This window comes from Lissotriton vulgaris, chromosome 11 (genome assembly GCF_964263255.1).
Source record: "Lissotriton vulgaris chromosome 11, aLisVul1.2, whole genome shotgun sequence".
Taxonomy (NCBI): Eukaryota; Metazoa; Chordata; class Amphibia; order Caudata; family Salamandridae; genus Lissotriton; species Lissotriton vulgaris.
The window spans coordinates 858160270-858176004 of NC_141699.1; the positions used below are offsets into that span (position 1 = coordinate 858160270).

The following is a 15735-nucleotide window of genomic DNA, read 5'->3' on the forward strand; positions in this document are numbered from 1 at the left end:
AGCTGTATGATAGCATACAAGTACCCCACATGGAGAATGCATACCCCAAACAATGGGGAACACCTTTTAGAGTAAGAAGCCAAGCCAAAGGAGCGCAGTAACTAACAAACCGTGAACATAAGTTCCGAGCCATATGACGTTACCGAGCTAAACCACCAGCTCAATACCACAGTCAGAGGACCAGACACAGCAACCTGTGGAACACGGCCACAGCAAGCCAACAGGCAGCTCAAAGCAAAACGCATCCAAGTGATGCCAATAAAAGGGTAATCACCCTTGCCCACAGAAATAGGAAGACGTAAGGCTCACTGCCATTTCAATTACAGAGCGCATCTAAAGGATGCGAAATTAAAAAGTACCAACATGGAAGACAGTCCTAAGAAGACCTAAGTGGGAGGACGAAAGCCCGCAAGGAGCCGGTGAACCGCCGTCTCGGCGTGAGCATCAAACAGCAAAACCCCATCAAAGGTGAAGTCAACCAGTCACTCCCGGATATTTTCATGGAAGACGCTATTTCGCAACCAAGCCTGATGCCTTAAGGCAACAGAGCCCGCCATAGCTCGGCCCAAAGAATCGTCAGTATCTAAGGCTGAACGGATTGTGAATTCGGCAAGGTCGCGGCCATCCCAGAGGAGGTGAAGGAGATCAACACAAGCACCTTCAGAGGTGGCAGAAAACAAAGACTCTGCAGAGTCCCACAGGGCAGAGGTAGCCCGAGCCAAAACGCACACTGTATTTAAGGACCATAGGGCTGCACTAGTGGAACATCAAATTTAAAAAGAGGGCCATGCCCGAAGATCTTTATGAATCCTCTTCTAGCAACACCATGTTATTCTTAGCATCTAGGCTAGCATTGCCACAAGAAAAATACAACCATATTTGTCAAATTCTAATTACTCTGATCTGACTCCTTATATAAGACCAGAAGTATTTATAAACTGGTCCGCATTACTCACAAGACACTCCACTATCTACGTAACCCCGAAACAATCTTAAGGGCCAATGACAACTAACCAGTAGAGACTGATCAATTCTGGTAATACCATTATTCATAAAGAGTTTTTTTAATGGGTGACATGTTGAACAAGCTTCTTTACTGGGTGGCCACAAGGTATCGAAGGGTCGGGTTGAGGAGGACTAAATGGATTGCATCCGTCTTTGCCAACTACTATACTACGCTTTATGCAGAACAGCTGCGCCCTGACCAGTAAATCAACACCCTTCTGGTAACACATCTCTCACTGCCCCTCCTGAACACTGCTGACAGAACCACTCTGGACCAAGCACGCACACTTGAGAAGTGGGGAAAGCACTAATGGACCTAAATGCCAGGAATACGCAGGCCTCAGATGGCAACACAGTGGAATATTACCAGAAGAGGAGACTAGATATTCCCTCCCGGCCAATCGCCTTTTACGGGTGTTATCCATTTTTTCCATCCAGTCCAATGCAGATGTATCCCTCCGCCGCAGTACAAGACATTGCATTTGTAAGGTACGCTTTACCTCAAGTCGGATTAAATCTGTGGGGATCACAACAGCTTTTTTGCTGATGGATTTTGAAAAAGCATTCAACACATTAAGTTGGTTGTTTCTGGAGGGAACCCTTACCAAGATGGGGCTTGGGCCCAATTTCCAAGCCTATGTTAAGGTCCAACACGCTACTCCGCAGGCCCAGGTACAGGGTTCTATCCCCCAGATGCTCTATCAGGAGGGGCACTAGGCAGGAATGTCCCCTCTCCCTCTAGCAAGTGAGCCCCTGGCGGTCTGGATCCACTGCAGCGCACAGGTTTGGGATTTGACTGGGGCCTTGCGACAGAGGACAGAATAGCATTGTATGTAGATGAGTGTTGCTGTTCCTCTACCACTGCGATGAGACGGGGTATCACTTAATCCATGTGTTAAATACCTTTGGGCAGGGTTCGGTTTGAAGGTTAACTGTGGCAAGTGCCTCCTAGTGCCTATAAGGGGGGACCGCTAGGACGACAGGTGGCCTTCCCTATACATTGATTAAGTTACCTATATTTTGGTATTTATATCTCCTGGTGGGAACCAGGACATACCAGGGATTACAATTTTACCCCCGTGGTGAAAAAAGTGCGTGAAGATATGTCTCGCTGGACAAACTTCCCTTAAACATTATAGGCAGAATCAATCGTTTTTTTAAATGAAGACCCTCTTGAGACTACTTTAAGGTCTCCACAATTACCCACTTCACATTTCGCAGGTCTGAGGGTGGGCCTCCCATGGCTGATGTCCTTCTCTACTACTGGGCGACCCAGCTACTGATCATAATAGACTGGTTGCACTGGAAGTGTTTGTGGGGGGCGGCAGGGGGTGCTCAACATACCAGGGAGAGCTGCCCCTTACTGACCTGAATCGGGTGGTGGGTATCCTGTATGGAACACCCATTCCAACTTCTCTTACAGAAATAACTCAAGTGGTGTTCCTGGTGAGTCGGTGGTGCTGAGATGGACAGGTTCGGCCCGCAAACTCATGCTTGAGAACCCCTTGTGGGAGGGCCATTGGCTTGCACAGGTAGCATCCATGGATTGCTTCAGAATGTAGGACTGTATAGGGATATCCTGACTGGAAGATGTATGGCACTGTGACCATATTAGGTTCTTTTAGGACTCTAGCACAGATTTCCACATGCCTGCCTCTCAGTTCTATTGCGATTTTTAACTCTTGCATGCACTATTGAAATACAAAGACGACCTAGATGATGTCCCAGAATACAGTCCACTTGAGGGTCACCTTCTTATGTGTCATATGGGGGAGGGTGGAATTTCCTAGATTTAAAAGGCCCTGGTGTTGCACTCTCCCACCCAGACGGGCCTACTGCAGGAGAAGCTGTCCTGGACAAGGATGATGGCGGAATGCATGTAGCCCACCCGACTGGTTAGTGATCTCGGCAAAGCCCATTTGACTATGGAAGGTGGGAACCAGCAACTCCCAACCTGTGGCAGATGCCAAAACCCTAAAGGTGATTTCTTCCATATGGTGTGGTCAGTTCAAATTATCCAAGTCTACTGGGCATAGTCATATCTACGTTAGCCCAGGTAGTGGGGCTGCATATTGAAGCACATCTTAGAATTGTGTTATTAGGCATATTGAAGAATCTAGGGGGTTCCCAAGGGGAAAGCACATCGGAGGGGTTGGATATGCTGGTGGCTAAATAGAACATTGCTAAATATTGGATATCTCCTGTAGTCCAGTCAATACTGGCAACAAATGGCATGGATTGGTGTACAAAAAAGGAAAAGACAATATACACAGCCAAGGGGTGGCCCAGTATATATATATACTCGAGAGGAAATGGTGGACAAACCACAGATTAGATAGATGAATAAGGAAGGGCGCAATGAAAGACTGTACATCCGCAGAATGCGGATAAGGAGCTGGAGGGAACTGAGAAACATCACGCATAAGTTGTTTATCTCAGGTGATTGACTGGTTGTAAGGATTTGCAATCGAAATAAAAATTAAAAATTGAAAAAAATAAAATTAAAATAAAAAAATTAATTCTATGAAAAAACTTTGGAAATGTTTTTTCTATTAGTTCTTTTTTAAAGACATTTCAAAACGTGAGAATTTCCTGTTGGTGATAATAATACATGGTCTACCGTTGCTAGCAAGTTACATACATTAACACATTTTGAACCGTTTTATATATTTGTTTTAGCTGTCCAACACACTTTTTCATGGCATACGCAGCCTCGTATACTGGTAATAATACACTAATAGGTTACTTTTTAGTTGTTCATTTTATTTCTTACTATACTACCCCATATTTGACCTTTGTATTGGTCAATATTCTCATACCTCTGTAATCTGCTCTGATAATCAATCCTCTCTATTTCTTTGCCTGTAATTTGTGGTTTGCAACCTGCAACTGGTAACCTGCCATTACATTAAGTGAACTTTAACCCTAGTTGTGTAATCTGAAAAAACATAAGTTTTGATGAAGTCACAAGTTCCAAATGCTGTCAGCATGCTAAAATGTTATTATAAATCCATATAACATTTAAAACATGTATTTTAACAACCTCCTCGATTGCATGGTAAGGAACCTGGGTGTCATGGTTGATGACAGGCTTACTTTTCTTCCCCATGCAAATCAGATTGCCTCCTCCGCATTTTATAAGCTACGAATCATCAAAAAAATCCTCCCTTTTCTCCCTACCTCAGCAGGCAAGACCTTGATCACGTCCTTGGTATTATCCACCTTGGACTACTGTAATGCCCTATTTTTGAATGCCCAAGAGAGAGTCCTTAACAAGATGCAGACTGTTCAAAATGCCGCTGCCCGACTGCTGGGTAACATCCCCAAATTCCAATCAGTCTCGAGCACCATCAGAGAGTTGCATTGGCTTACCATTAGGAACAGAGCTAAGTTTAAGGCTCTGTGCATTGTCTATAAGGCACTGCACAACCAGGGACCGGCCTTTCTGACTCAACAACTCATCCCCTACCGGCCCGCTAGGTCCCTGCGGTCCTCTGACCTCTTCCAGCTGGAAGTACCCCGTACCAAACTGGTCTCATGGGGTGACAGAAGATTTCTTGTTTCCGCACCCAAGCTCTGGAACTCCTTGCCGCTAATCATAAAGAACAGTCCTTCTTTGTGGTCCTTTCGGAAACAACTCAAAACTTGGTTATTTGACCAATAAGTAGATCCTCCTTTAGGGCTGAATTTAGCAGATATCAGCGCCGAGATGCCCAAGGGCCTTTGTAGCGCTTTACAAATGTTTAAATAAATAAATAAATAAATAAACATGATATAATTTAGGAGCAGGTTATTCAGGTACGGACAAAAACATAACCATGTACATTGCTTAAAAGCACATCCACCCTCTACAATCCCAAGGCAAAAAAGTACATACAACTGTACATACAACTGCCTGCCTGAACAGTACTGTGTATGCACTATTGACAACCGCAAACCGAACACACACTGCTAACAGTCTTTAACTATACATAGAGGACCAGATTAAAACTTTTCCATACCATTACACCAACAATCCGGAGCATTTTATCCACTGCCAAAGCTCACTACGCAATCTACAATGTGTGCAAAGTGCAGCACAGAAAACAGATGTGATATTAAATGGACGATAATCAGATTCATATAAATGATAATAAAGATTACAAGCATGTTGTCCAAATGTCAAGCTGTTCAGACCAAAACTGAGGTTTCCAGACACTCACCAGAAGTTTAGCTTGTTCAGGGAATGCAATTTGTTCTCTTTTGCCATCTGGATATCTCAGCATAAGTCGTGCCTTTGGTCCTAGCACAAGAAAAAAAATATGAATTGTAAATAGATCAGAGAAGGCTGAGGTCATCGTAGGACTAATATGGTTCATTAAAATGGGAAGGTGAACATTGCCATAGGGTTCTGTCTTACTGCCAAGCATCAGTTTCCAAATATTCAATAGAACTCATGAAAAGGAAAAAAAAGCTGCTGCGAAATATCTAAAACATAAATAAATCCCATTTCTCCTGTATTACAGTGAGAAGAACGAAACTAAGAATGTAATAACATAGTGGCTGCTTTCGCAGCTACAGACCGGGGGCACTGTTGGGCTATAGAATGAGATAGTCTAGCCAGGCGAGGATTGTTTTCCAACGGATTTCCCTTAGACAACAGATACTGCATACCCTGCATGCCATGCCCATGAAGTGTACAGGGAATGAGATAGTCTAGCCAGGCGAGGATTGTTTTCCAATGGATTTCCCTTAGACAACAGATACTGCATACCATGCCCATGAAGGGTACAGGGGTTGTTAAAGCAAGACACCATTCAATTCAAAGATGGGTTAAAGAGGGTCAAGCAGGTGAACTGACCTATATCACAGCTTTGTAGATACCTCCATGTTCAATGACGTTCATACATGTGTTCAATGATCACATATTACTATGAATACTACATTGTATGACCCACAACTCAGGCCACTGAGGTGCACAGGCTAATTTGTAATTTTTGTTTCAGCTTACAAGTGTGAGCCATACAACTTAAAAAGAATAATAAAACAAACCTTTAAGACATTGCTTTTACAAATTAGGGTAGGCTAAATAATTTCAACAAGAATTCTACTTGCAAAATGATAAAACAACCAAGCATAAAGATGCTTCTATTTCATCCATGGCATCTTAGTTCACTTTACAATCCTCCTAAAATGCAAAGTGCATAAATCAATTAAAACCTAACATTTTGTGACATGTTACATATTACAAATTTCATACTATCATAATTAAATTTCATGATGGCTATAGACCCACAATATAATCAGCTTTAGATTTGGCAGAAGGGATAAATATAGTTAAATGCTTTGTGGATCTGAAGACAAAATGTGATTTACTCAGACAAGGGACATGTAACTTTCCAGGCTGTATAAATTTAGGAAGCCGCTGAACAGAAAATGAGTTCGCTGTTGGCGCAAAGACATACGTTCATAGCAGAATTACTGTGTCTTATGTTATATTTTTGCAAAAAGTTGACATAGATATAGCTGCCTTGGGGCCAAGGAAATGTTGCTTTGTAACAAAGTTCTGATGTGTCTCATCACTGCCTTTCCTGTGAAGGTCTTCACCAGGAGGCATTGTAGTCTAAATTTTATAAATAAGGTTCTTTTTATTGCCAGAAAAAGGTGATCCAAATATCCCTCATAACAAGAAATGGGTTACAAAAGTGAGAAACTTAACTCCCTGTTTTTTTTTGTACATCGCTAACTAGTACTTTTCCTTTATTACTTACAAAGTTGAGGTGGGCATGGTCTATGGGTTAAACCAAAACTCCTGGCATCCCTTGCTGGTTTAAGAGCTTGCAATATAATTGAGCCAAGGAATAGTTTGAGGGTTGCTACTTTGTCAGGGTTAGCAGATAGGTTTAAAATAAGTTAGATGGTTTGATTTTTTCCACATATGATGCCATAAGTGTTTTTAGTGATTTGCCCATTTCAATGCTGTGCATGCCTAACTTTTTTTAAGGCCGCCACTGGGGTCCCAGGGCCAAGTTGCAACAGATAATGCAAGAATTGTTTTTCAATTTTCAGAAGACCATGGGCCTTATTTCAACCTCAAAGCTCAGCCCCAAACAGATCAGCAGCTTGTGCCTGATCTTGGTAGGCCTGCAATGCTGGCTTCATCAATATTCTGACAAATTTGCAGCTGAAGTGAAGCACCACATTAGAGTGCTGAGACAAGCCAGCCTCGCACTTAATTTTCTACATAGGTCAAATTTACATCAAAGCCCATTCCCAGATAGTCCTATGAATAGATCTGGTCCAGTAGACTATTGTAAACTTTAAATGTGCTTCTCATACTGTGACTGTGATTTACCAACATGTCCCTTGTCTTAGTGGTGTTAATTATAAGGTTCTTCTGAATGCAATAGTTTTTTAATCCTTTTAGTAACTCGCGCATAGAAAGCGCTGTGCATGCTAATAAAACCGCATCATCAGAAAAAAGTAGGATTGGTGTGAATTAATAAATTTAATAGAAGGGGCGCTAAAACACCTCCTTCCCTCACACCTGAATGTATTGCGAAACTTGGTGTGCACTCCCTCTTTAAACTGAAACTCGCTGCGGTTGTATTGCCCCAATTAAATTGTTTTACCAAACTCAATAGTTGGACATTAATACCAAGCTTCTGTAGGCTAAGACAAAAGGCTTGCCTAGCCATAGAGTTAAATGATGTTTCGAGATGAATGAAAATTTATAAGAGTGGAGAAGATTTTATAAAGGTGTACTTTAGGCAGGCACTGAATAATCTTGACACTTGGTAAATCGCACCTTCCGATTTATAAAAGCCAGTTTGAAATAGTGACATTTTTTCGTCATCAACAGACAATTTACTTACCTTTGTGAACGCCTTATCTGAAAGAGACATCATCTTAGATTCTGTACCTTTGAACTTCCCAGGCGTCAGACTGGATTCGGAAATGTTTTCTGAAGAGGTACCTCTGATAGATGGCGCCGGTCGACTTGCGTGATGCCATTGGCGTGTTGTTAGTCATGGTCATCATGACGTCCACGTTGACATCAGTACTTTTCATGACTTTCCATGCCAGGAGCGAGGAGCCATGAAGGTGACTGACAGTGGTGTGTTTAGACAACTAGGGTCCTTAAGAGGGAAAGCCCAGACATTAAGAACTGATCGACATTGCATAAAGGATGGGTGAGTCAGTAAGGAATCTGCAGCTAGATCATGTCTCTACCAGATAAGGTGTTCCCAAAGGTAAGTAACTTGTCCATCTGATAAAGACATCAAGCCGCTGATTTCTTACCTTTGAATAGATACCCAAGCAGTAAAATCCCCGGAGGACTGCCAAAAAGTTAAAATCAGAAAGTCGTATAGGACCGAACGGCCAAAGCGTCCTTCCCTACGGACCCGATTGTCCAGGCAATAATGCTTGGCAACCATGTGCAGGGATGTCCACGTAGCCGCCTGGCAGGTGTTGAGGACCTGGACACCATGCTGGAGAGACATGGTGGCTGCCTTAGGTCTGGTGAAATGAGCTCTGAGGCCTTCAGGAGGCTGTTTCTTTGCCTTTGCGTAACAGAACTTAGTGCAGAGATTAACCCATCAGGAGATGGCACTCTTCTGCGCAGCACATCCCTTCTTTGCTCCAACATACGCCACAATGAGTTGGTTGTCCACCTGGAACTCTTAAGTGTGGTCAAGGTAGAACGATAATGCTCTTTTTGGGTCCAGACGGTGGAAACTTTCTTCCTTAGAAAAATGCGTAGGAGCACAGAAGATGGGAAAGGTGACAGATTGCCCTAGGTGGAAAGGTGTCACTACTTTAGGCAAAAAAGAAGCCCTAGGGTGGAGCACTAACTTGTCTGGGAAGACGGTCAGGTAAGGACACTGATAAGAGTGCCTGCAACTTGCTCACCGTCCTGGCAAAAGTTATTGCCTGTAAAAAGGCTGTCTTGATGCTGAGCAGCCGGAGGGGGAAAATTGTGCAGTGGCTCAAATGGTGCACACATTAGATAAGTGAGGACCAAGTTAAGGTCTCACTGAGGCATGATGAAAGGTTAAGGGAGAAACAAATGTCTATGCCCTTTCAGAAATCTATGTACAATAGGTGCCTTGATTCGTGACGGTCGGTTTGACAACCATAGAAAAACAGAAAGGGCCGTAAGGTAAACTTTCAGTGTGATAGAGCAGAGACCTGCTGGGCAATAGACATGATGAAAAGAAGAATGTCAGATAGGGAGGTAGAAAAGAGGTCGCTAGACCATTCCGTACAACATTTACAACGTGTTTGCCATCGTCAGGCGTATATCGACTTAGTGGAAGGATGTCTGGCTGCTAGAAGAACAAGTTACTTACCTTCGGTAACAATGTATCTGTAAGAGACTCATTTTATAGATTTTATAGATTCCTTACCTTTAGAATTACCCCAGGATCCGGAGAATTTTTCTTAGCAGTGCCCCTGCGTGTCGGTGGGCAACGACGATCGACTCTGCATCAGTCATCAGCATTGTGGTCGCCAGGATGATGTTGCGGGGTCTACTCAGACACCACCCCTTCTCGCAGACATCAGTTCTGACACGACTTTCCACGCCAGAAGTGGAGAGCCATGAAAGACACTGACCACTGATGCGCCACAACTAGGGCCCTGTGAAAGAGTCCAGATCCCTAGAAATCAGTTCACAGAGCAGGGAGGATGGGTGGGGCGGTAAGGAATCTATAACTAACATATGTCTCTGGAAGAGACCGTTCGTTATATATTCTTTACCTTTAGAATAGGTAGCCCGACCAATACCAACCCCGGAGGAGTGTCTGAGAACCAAGTTCACACCAGAAAGTCCTGGAGGACTGAACGGGCAAAAAAGCCACCCCTCCGGACTTGGTGTGCAGACAGTAATGTCTGGTAAATGTACGCAAGGATGCCCACATAGGACTCCACATGCCCATGCAGTGATTGCTGCCGTAGCTCTAGCGGAACAAGCACAGGAGATTACTTTTTCACTAAAGCATAACAGATTTTAATATTAATATAAAGGACAACCCATCGAGTAATGGTATGCTTTTGAACGGCCCGGCCTTTCTTGGCACCTACATAGCCAATGAAGAGTTGATCATTCACCGGGAAATCTTTTGTGCGGTCAAGGTAGAAGGATAACGCACATTTAGGATCCAGATGGTGGACTCTCTCCTCTTCCTTGGAAGGGTGCGGAGGCGGGAAAAAGGTGGGCAAAGTGATTGTTTGTCCTATGTGAAATGGTGTAAGCACTTTAGGAAGGAACAGGGCTTTGTCCTAATCACCACTTTGTCCAGATGCACAGAGAAGAAAGGGGACTTAGAAGATAGAGCCTGAAGCTAGCTCACTCACTCTGTAAGCAGAGGTGAAGGCAACAAGGAAGGCAGATTTCAGAGTGAGGAGCCGGAGAAGACAGTTGTGAATAGGTTTGAAGGGAGCACACATAAAATAAGTTAAAACAAGATTCAAGTCCCACTGTGGCATTATGAAAGGAGATTGAGTAAAGAGATGAGTAATGCCCTTAAAAAAACTATTTACAATAGGAGACTAGAATAAGGAAGGCTGATCGGGCAGCCGAAGAAAGGAAGAGATAGTTGCAAGATAGCCTTTTAAAGTGCCCTGAGCAGAGCCCTGCTGGGCCAAAGAAGGAATATGCTACTTACCAGTATGCATCTGTTCTTGGCATAGAGGGCTGCAGAGTGGTACATTTATGAATAGATCCCATCTGGTGTTGGGCTCGGATGATTGCACTTGTTTTTCTCTTGGAGAAGTCTTTTGTCGTCACAAGACTGGTGACTCCTCCTTTGGGTGCTAGTGCGCATGGGCATCGGCTCCATCCTTAGATTGTTTTGCCATAGTAGGGTTAGATGGAGTAGTATGATAGAATACAGATAGAAATGCCCATGTAAGCGTATCTAAGTAAGATAGTGTTGGAACAGACACAGGTTTCCGGGGAGGCTGGGAGGACATGTACCACTCTGAAGCCCTCTATGCCAAGAACAGATGCATACTGGTAAGTAGCATATTCCGTTTGAGGCATATGGGCTGCAGATGGTACATTTATGAATAGACTATACAGCAGTTATCTCCCTAGCGGTGGTCACCCGTGTCTATTGCAGCAGTTTGAAATAAAGTTTTTAGTACTAGCCTGTTGTGTTGCCTGCACATCGACACAGTAGTGTTTTGTGAAGGTATGCGGTGTAACCCAGGTAGCTGCTTTGCATATGTCATCTAGAGGAATGTTTCCTAAGAATGCCATAGATGCTCCTAGTTTACGTGTAGAGTGTAGAGTGAGCTCTAGGAGGAACAGTTAATGTCCTTTTTGCTTTTAAGTAACATATTTGTATACATTTTACAATCCACCTGGCAATTCCTGCTTTAGAGATAGGATTGCCCTTATGTGTAGGAGAAAACGTTACAAATAGTTGTATTGTTTTTCTGAAAGTTTGTGTTCTTTCTATGTAGTACAATATTGCCCTTTTGACATCTAATGTATGTAGGGCCCTTTCTGATACCATCTGTGGTTTTGGAAAGAAGACTGGTAGTTCCACTGGCTGATTGATGTGGAATGCCGAAATTACTTTAGGCAAGAATTTTGGGTTTGTTCTAAGAACCACTTTATTTTGGTGTAACTGTAGGAATGGTTCTTGTATAGTGAATGCTTGCAATTCACTTACTCTTCTGAGTGAAGTAATAGCTATAAGAAAAGCCACCTTCCATGTAAGGAATTGTATTTCACACCTATGCATAGGTTCGAAAGGTGGTCCCATTAGTCTGGTAAGTACTATGTTGAGATTCCAGACTGGGGAAGGCGGTAGTCTTGGTGGAATGACTCTTTTGATGCCTTCCATGAAAGCTTTTATTGCTGGTACTTTAAACAGGGAAAGATGTTGCCTGTTATGCATGTACGCGGCTATAGCTGCAAGATGTACTCTAATAGAGGTGTAAGCAAGGTTACATTGCTGCAAGTGTAGGAAATAGCAAATAATTTCTTTAGTGGATGCGTCCAGAGGATTGATGTTGTTACTGTTACAGTATACAGCAAACCTTTTCCACTTTGCTGCATAGCATGCTCTGGTGGTAGGACGTCTTGCTTGCTTAATAATTTCCATACAGTTTGGAGGTAAATCTAAGTATCCAAATTCTATGACCTCAGGAGCCAGATCGCTATGTTCAATTGTTTGGGATCTGGGTGCATTATTTCTCCATGGTTCTGTGTAAGGTGCATGGGTAAAATGTTTAACTTTTGATGTGGCACCTGTGAGAGTTGCAGGAGCGTGGTGAACCATGGCTGTCGTGCCCATGTGGGTGCTACTAGTATCATTGTCATTGAATGTTGTTGTGGTTTTCGGACCACTAATGGAATTAGTGGGAGAGGGGGAAAAGCGTAAGCAAATTTGTTGGACCAATTTTTCCATAACGCATTGCCCTGGGACAGGTGGTGTGGGTACCTGGATGCGAAGTTTTGGCATTTTGCGTTTTGATGAGTGGCAAAGAGATCTATCTCTGGTTGTCCCCATTTTTGGAAGAATGGCTGCAGTATTTGGTTGTGCAGTTCCCATTCGTGTATTTGTTCTGACTCTCTGCTTAAGATGTCTGCTATCTGATTTTGAACTCCTGGTAGGTGTTCGGCTAACAGATAGATCTTTTGAGGAATGGCCCATCTCCAGATGTCCTGCGCTAGTCTGGATAGTTGGAGAGAGTGTGTCCCCCCCCTGTTTTTGAATATAATACATTGCAGTCATGTTGTCTGTTCTGATCAGGACTGCTTTGTTGAGAATTTGCTTTTGAAAAGCTTTTAATGCTAGAAACACTGCTAGTAGTTCTAGATAATTGATGTGCAGTCTTTTTTGCTGTACACTCCATCTTCCCTGCACTGTATATTTCTCCATATGCGCTCCCCATCCGGTGAGCGATGCATCCGCTGTTAGTATCACTTGTGGAATAGATTCTAGGAACGACCGCTCCTTGGAAATATTTGTTGTGTTCCACCACTTCAGAGAGCGATGTGTGCGGTTGTCTACCAACACCAGATCTGTAATCTGACCTTGAGCCTGATTCCACTGTGTTGCTAGACATTTTTGCAGTGGACACATTTGTAGTCTGGCATATGGTATTAGCAGTATGCAGGAGGACATCATTCCTAACAGCTGCATGAACGCTCGAGTGTTGTGGTTGAAATCTTTGGATCAACGTGATCATTGTTTGGATCCTGATTGGATTGGGGTATACTTTGGTTCTTTCTGTGTCTATAGTAGCCCCTAGATATTGTTGAACTTTATTTGGTTGCAGGTGGGATTTTGTGTAGTTCACCGTAAACCCTAGCTGGTGCAGCAATTGAATGGTCTCTTGTGTGTTTTGAAGACATTCTTCTTGTGATTTGGCTTTTATTAGCCAATCGTCCAAGTAAGAGAAGACATGTATTTGTTGTCTTCTTAGGTGTGCTGCAACTACTGCTAGGCATTTTGTGAACACCCTTGGTGCTGTTGTGACCCCAAACGGGAGGACTTTGAACTGATAATGTTGTCCTTCTACTACAAACCGGAGGTATTTTCTGTGGGCTTTGTGAATTGGGATGTGAAAGTAAGCGTCTTTTAGATCCAGTGTAGAAAGCAAGTCCCCTTTCTTCAGTAAAGGAAGTACTTGTTGGAGCGTGACCATGTGGAAATGTTCCGAATTTATGTATGCATTGAGAGGTCTGAGGTCTAAAATTGGTCTTAGAGACCCGTCTTTCTTGGGAATTAGGAAGTATAGAGAGTATACTCCTGTCCCTTGTTGATGTTTTGGAACCTTCTCTATAGCATGCTTTTGTAGCAGTGATAGTACTTCCTGTTTTAACAATGTTAGATGATCTTGACTCATTGGACGCTGTCTGGGGGGGAGGTTTGGTGGGGTAGCTGTGAGTTCTAGGCAATAACCATGTTGGATAATTTGTCTCACCCACCTGACTGATGTGATGTTTTCCCAGGCAGGTAGGAACTGTGATAGACGTCCCCCGACCGGTGTTATGTCGTCTGGGGAAAGCTGTATGAAGTCACTGTTTTGGGGTTGGGGAGTTGCGGTTGTTGTTATTCCCGCGACCTCTACCCTTGTTGTTGTTACCTCTGTAACTGCCTCTTGAATTACCTCTGGGTGATGTTGGTGTAAAAGAGGTAGATTGCTGGCTTGTGCCTGTATTTTTTGACCCGCCTCTATAGGTGGAACTACGAAAGGAACCCCTTTGAGTTGGCTGTTGTAATGCCCCCATTGATTTAGCCGTTTCTGTGTCTTTTTTCATCTTTTCTAAAGTCTCATCTGTACCTGAGCCGAAAAGTGTTATTTCATCAAAAGGTTGGTTCAATAAGGATGTTTGTACTTCTTGTTTGAACCCTGAGCCCCTAAGCCATGCAGGTCTTCTTAACATGATACTGGTGTTGATGGAACTTGCTGCAGTGTCTGCCGCGTCTAAGGCGCACTTAATGGAAGTGTTAGTTATTATCTTCCCTTCTTGTATGAGCTGGTCTGCCCTTTTTTGGTATTCTTTAGGGAGATGTGTAATGAGTTTCTCTAACTCATCATAATGAACTCTATCATAACGTGCCAGTAGCGCTTGTGTGTTAGCTATGCGCCAGCTGTTTGCTGCTTGAGATGCTACTCTCTTGCCCAATGCATCTATTAACTTGGACTCCTTATCAGGAGGAGGAGCTTCTCCTGTAGATAATGAGTTTGCTCTTTTACGAGTGTTTGTGACTACTAGCGAGTCCAGAGGTACCTGTCCTTTGATAAATATTGGGTCCTTTGGGGCTGCCTTGTATTTTTTATCAATTCTTGGATTTAATACTCTAGCCCTCACAGGGTCTTTAAATATGTCTGCTGTGTGATTGAGAAGACCCTTCAGCATAGGTAGTGTACCTGATGTTCTTTGTGCAGCAGGTAGTGTTTCTAAAAGGAAATCCTCTATTTGAGGTTCCGTGTGTAAGTCTACCTTATGGTATTTTGCTGCCCTATTAATCAGCTGTGCAAAACCTGTATTGTCATCAGGTGGTGAAGGTTTTGAGGGGTATAATTCTGGATCGTTATCCTCATCTGACCCTGCATTATAATTCTCCCATGGGTCTGCTTCATCTGGGGCAGTGTCGTCATCCCCATGAAGTTCTCCCTCCACTGTATCACTTTCTACATCTGTTTGAGGTGTAGATGGTCTTGGTGTAGAAGGTGGAGGAATAGCTGGCATAGTGTGAGGAAGAGGAGAAGAGGGTGTGTCTCTAGGTTGAGGAGAAAGGGGAGGAGTTGTATTTGTCCCCATTGTTCTCTTTTTAGGAGGAAGAGCTTTGTCGTCCAGCTGTTCATTCTTCCTCTTTTTAGGTAATTTTGTCACCACTTTGCCAGTTTGCGGATCGATAAACAGTCTTTTGTTTTGGATCCGTCTGATGCTCCTGTGTCGGTACCGAAGTTTATGGTTCCGAAAGGTGACTTTGCTTCTGACCGTCAATGTTCTGTGTTTTCGGCACCGAGAATTTGCTCAATTCCGATTTTTTCGGTGTCTAGTAAGTCTTCGACGTCGAAGCATGTTTCGGTTTCGACATGGAGTGTTTCGACTTCGAGCTTTCCTTTGTATGGAGCTTCGGTGTCGATGTCGACCGTTTCTCGTATCTGACATGGTGGGAGGCCGAGTGTTTCGGTTTCGGTTTTGTTGCCGGGCCCGAAGGCGGGGAGTCGGAAACTTTCTTCGGTAGTCTGACCGGGCTCGAAGGTGGGGTCGAC

At 43.5% G+C, this 15735-nt stretch overlaps 1 protein-coding gene across 1 annotated transcript in view; it reads right to left on the reverse strand.

The window, feature by feature from the left end:
* The window catches only part of UBXN7 (UBX domain protein 7), a 684054-nt gene that overhangs the window by 57407 nt on the left and 610912 nt on the right, over positions 1 to 15735 (reverse strand). Inside the window, exon 10 of the mRNA XM_086943995.1 lies at positions 5208 to 5287. Within this exon, the coding sequence (XP_086800121.1) occupies positions 5208 to 5287 (80 nt within the window). The remainder of the gene's footprint in view (positions 1 to 5207; positions 5288 to 15735) is intronic.